This window comes from Buceros rhinoceros, unplaced genomic scaffold (assembly GCF_000710305.1).
Source record: "Buceros rhinoceros silvestris isolate BGI_N320 unplaced genomic scaffold, ASM71030v1 scaffold15336, whole genome shotgun sequence".
NCBI classification, from domain to species: Eukaryota; Metazoa; Chordata; class Aves; order Bucerotiformes; family Bucerotidae; genus Buceros; species Buceros rhinoceros.
This window is the reverse complement of record NW_010418213.1, coordinates 14,707-19,563: the sequence shown is the minus strand read 5'-3', so window position 1 is coordinate 19,563 and position 4,857 is coordinate 14,707. Positions and strand designations below refer to the sequence as shown.

Below are 4,857 nucleotides of genomic sequence, written 5' to 3'. Positions count from 1 at the left end.
CGCGGGAGGGACCCTCGGCGCGGTGCCCTGGAGCCTGCTGCCGCGGGGAGCCGGCGCCGGGGCTCTGTCCGGGGCCCCCGGGACACACTGCGTGTCGAGGCACACGTGTGGTTTGCCGGGCTGGTTGAGGTCCTCAGTGAAGTGCTGAGGAGTGAAGCAGAGTGCGGTGGAGGCTGGCTTGGTGCTGAGGTTGATGAAAGTCCTTCTGGAAAACTGACCTTACCTGTTGATTGTTCTTAGAGGGCTCCAGGAGGTCAGTGGTGTTCTCGTGGCTTTTTTGCACATCCCTGTTCAGAGAGCAAGCACTTCAGTGACCTTACTGTGGTTAGTGCAACTTTAGGGAGATTGGAGAGGGACACAGATAGATTTTATATTCCTCAGTTAGTTATGGTCTGGACGAGTTGGTTAACTTCTTAGTAACTGCCTGTTTCTTTAGTAAAACAGAACCAAGCTGTCCACATCCCGGGGGTCCTTGTGCAGCTTACTTTCTTACCTGTCATGTGCTGCAATGTGTTCCAGGTCAGCTTGAGAAGCAAAACATACTCAATTTGTGAGACAGCAGGCCGAAAGACTGAGCCGAAGGAGCTAAAGGGGCTGGATTTCAGCAGTAAGGTTGGGCTGCGTAGAGGGATGGGACGGTGTTTCTCGTTTGTTGTTGTGAGGAAGGTATCCCCCAGAGGCAATGGAAGGGATGATAGCCAGAGGAAAGAAGGTGGGCACTGCAGCAAGGCATAGACACTTCTGCTCAGTAGCCTTCTTGGAGACTGGTTTCTGAATTACAGGATACCATTTGTTGGAAGTAAATACTGACTGAAGTGAGTAAAACGTTGGTACTTTCATAAACCATGAGTCAGAACGTACATTTCTGTAACCGGTGTTTCTCACAAATAAGCCGCATATCTAAGGAAAAGTGAAAACCAGCACAGGCCTTATGTCAGTATGCTCAGGGAACTGAAGAACCAGGATGGTCTTGAAACGGGACGGGGCGTTCCAAGAAATTATTCATGTTGTGAAGATCCTCAGATGTCTCCGTACTGGCAGGTATTGACCATTCGATGTCATGCAGCTGATCAGTATTTCTGTGGCAAAACCATCAGTGCATTCTGAAAAAAAATTGTGTACTTTTGGCTTTGCAATTTAACAATTTAGAGTGAAAAGCTGTTCTGTAGGATGTTTCCTGGTGATTTTTTGATGCATCTGTAATTATGGATAAGCAGTCTGTAAGAGGGGACATGTGCTGGCCCACCATGAAGCATCATCCTACGTGTGAGTGCTGCCCGTTGCTTTAGGAGCTGGGAGCCCTGCAAGTTCTGTATGCCGAACTGTCTTTGGAAATCTTTTAGCACTGGACGTTTCTCTGCTAACGTCTGGCAACTCATGGGAGGGGAAGTGAGGATTTCCTTTACTCAGAGTTTGAAGTGTTTAAAATCAAACAACTATTCCCCAATAACTGTATAACTGTCGCTGAAATAATTATGTATAAACTAATCTAGTTATGGAAATAAGCTTATAACATGAAGGGATGAGGCAGAAGGGAAAGAAAACAAAGTCCCTGTATGCAGCAACCCATGAACTACAGGGGAGAGAGAAAAAGAGCAAGATGAGTGAATAAGGGATCAGTCACCTCAAGTGACTCCCAAAACATCATGTGTTCTTTCTCTTCACTAGCATACAGTTGGTTTTGCCTTGATTTCTTAAACGGGCTGGGTTCATCGCAGAACACCATCCCTGCATGACTCAAGGCTAAGTAGCGTTTCTCACCGTCAGTGCAAAACATCACGTGCTCTAAAACCTACTTGTGTGCTGCTACCCTTAGAAATGTACTGATCAGGAGCAGATAACAACTGCCTTACGCTCGTCCTGTTCCGCAGAGAGAGAAAATCCTGTCTATGAAATATTACATTCTCTTAGCCTTTATGCATGCCGTGATACCCGGTACTTTTACGTGCAGGTTGCCAAGCACACCAGTCAGTTTAAAACTCCCACCAAAGTGCTGGCAGTCCTCTCGGGCAGAAGATGTTGTCCTCTGCTATGGGCGCAGTCCAGAAGATTCCTTTGACACTCAGAGAGCAAGCAGGCATTGCTGGCCCTTCGGCTTTAGTAAGCTTCTCAGTGATGGCTCTTCCAGGGTGCTGCAGGGACTTCCTGTGCTCCTCAGTGCTACTGCAGCAAATGCGCAGCTGATGATTCCCGCTGCCTTTGGTCAGCTCCTAGCGTGCAAAGAAGTTGTGTGACAGTGCACCCAAACTCTCGATTACCCTTTTTTTTGGTTGGTTGTTTTATTTCTGGGCAGGTTAGTGTGTGTGTGTGTGTGTCTGCAGCTGAAACTGAGCTGAGCAGCAAGTTTTCCATATTCCAGAAGTTTCACAATCCGCATGCGCACAGATGTTTTTCTTCTAATTCTGAACTCGCCTGTGAGACACTCATACAGTTCTTTTCTTGGGCACATACGTGATCAAAGGGGAGGATATACTGGAAGGAATGACTGGAGCGCAGCAGCTTTACGCGATAAGGATTTTATGAAGGAACTCCGAACACAAGTGATTCGGAGGAGGGGGTGTGGAAGCTATGTCCAGCCATGTTAGCAGGGCCATGGTGGAGGAGGTCCATTTCTTGCGCTGCTCGATCTGCTTCAACCATTTAACACAGGCTGAGAAACGATGAGTTTTGAAAGTGTTTTTGACAACAGGCAGTTTGTCTTAGGAGGCTCTTTTAATTATTGACTTCACTAGTGCGTGGTTTGTGTGGAGGAATTGAATGCCTGAACTTAATTTCTGAGCCATGTGCCTACCAGAAGGTGTCCCACTGGTAACTGCCAGAGTGTTGAGGAGGAACTTTTCAACTGTTTTTTAAAATAGCTGTGAAATACTCCATAAAAGCTAGTGAATGTCTGGATTAAACTTCCCAGACTGGCCCCAGTTTGACTTCTTTGCTGGAATCCTTGTGGTAAGTAGTTGTACTTGGTAGCTGTGATTGACTGAATTATATACAGGGCTAGTCAGGCCAAGTACCTATGGAACCATGGTTCACTTTCTCAGTCCCTAACCTGGGGTTCTGGAGCCTGGTGTGCAGCAGTGGTGAATCTCCACTGCCGGTGTGAATGGGAGCTGTGCTTTGGGCACACGAAATGCAGTAGTATTTAGAGTACTGAGATTACTCCAACTTTGAAACATCTGAAGTTGGGCACTCAAAACTAGTGACCTTTTTTTTTTTAAGTCTGTGATGTTGGTATCATAGCTACAAATGTATGTACATTGGCAGCTCTAACCACTGGTGCAGTTTGAAGATACATTAAGATTGGTGAAGTCTTGTTATGTTGAGCAGACAGGCCTTTTCAAAAAGGCCTCTCATGAGGCAGTGAAATCTGCCTCCAGAGCAGTTTCTTCGTAGTTCCAGCGGTGAGCGGTCGGTAGGCTGTCCTGGGTCCGTATGGAGACCAGTGGGGAAAAAGCAGGAATAGCCGCTGATTGTGTGTGCTGTCCATTCCTTGCACTGAACAACATACAGAGCTTGTAGAAATTGTGCCCCTGAAGACCGTGAGATATACATCGCACAGGCGGCATCAGTTTTGTCACTTCTTAGATTTCGAAGGCTTACTTTTATATGTATTTCGTTTTGTTGGATAGGAAAAGATTTTAATAGATTGCTACAGACGCGGTACAAAAGATGAGTGTTGATAACAGTATCAGTAGAAACACTGTTTAGTAGGTACATCACGGTACATCACCATCAAGGAGAAAAAGAAGTGTTTGTGCTTCATGGCTATAAGTATTTTCTTTTAATCTCCATTCTTCTCTCATTTTTTTTCCTTTTAAAATACTTCAGTAGCAAAAAGAAAAAATAATTGTACTGCATGTCCAATTGTTCAGTAATTAACTTTCTAATAGGAAAATGTCATTTCTTTGCAAGATTAGTGAGCTTGTTTATGGTTGAGAAAATACTGTTAAAAGTAACTATATGGACTTTGCTATAAAATGGGTTTGGTTTTCCTTCCTCTTTGTGGTTGTTTCAGGTTGTACTCTCATATAGGCTACTTCAGTAAAAGCATTCATTTAATAGCTTGATGGGCAAACCAAAATCGTGTCATTAAGTGTCATTGTAGTGGAAATTAGTTGGGTTTACACATTATCTCAGATTTGAGATGCAGAAGTCTCTCACAACTATCCCTATTTTTATTTTTCTTCTTTGCTTCTTTTAATCTGTTTGATACGTAAAATCTCTTGTAATCATTGTAGCTACTTAAGACACTCAGATACAGTCAGACTCCTCTTTGCCTTCTCTCCTTTTGGTGAATAGTCTTTGAACTTGAGCCACTTTACAGCATCAAAGAGCTGAGGATGTGGAGGGCACAACTAGCTCAGGTTTTCTCTTCTTTTTCTTAAGTCTTTGCATGAGGTACATAAAAGTCACCATGGAGAGAATTGCAGCATGAAGGAGTCTGCTTCCTCTGCCTGACACTCTGCTTTGCTTTGAGTGATGAGCTGTGACAGCCCGCAGGCACACAGCATAGGTAGCTGTAACGTAAAAGCGGTAGTGTGACAGCAGTGACAGGACTGTCCCTGTGAGCTGCACCAGGTGGCTGTGAAATGGCTCTTGGTACTCCCTGTGACAGACTGAGCAAGAGCAAGTACGCTGCGAGGTGAATTTGTGCTGTGAAATTTTAGAGGATGGTGCTGGCTGGAGGCATCGCAGTTCTCCTTCAGCCACTCTGAAATCACCGCCCTGTCATTTTGCATCCCGGCACAGTGTAATCCAAAGACTGCAATACCTCGGGTGTCAGCAGAAGGGATGGTAAACTTAATATGTCATTGGCTTCGGAGGTTTGCTCCACTGCAAGGAGTTGCTGTCTGCTTTCCC

The 4,857-nt window shown here is 45.2% G+C and overlaps 1 protein-coding gene across 1 annotated transcript in view; it reads left to right on the top strand.

Moving 5' to 3' along the window:
* The first annotated feature begins 964 nt into the window (after positions 1–964).
* E2F5 (E2F transcription factor 5, p130-binding) overlaps positions 965–4,857 on the top strand; it is a 12,391-nt gene continuing 8,498 nt past the window's right edge. Inside the window, exons 1-3 of the mRNA XM_010138459.1 lie at positions 965–1,041; positions 1,952–2,100; positions 2,909–2,946. Of these exons, the coding sequence (XP_010136761.1) occupies positions 965–1,041; positions 1,952–2,100; positions 2,909–2,946 (264 nt within the window). The remainder of the gene's footprint in view (positions 1,042–1,951; positions 2,101–2,908; positions 2,947–4,857) is intronic.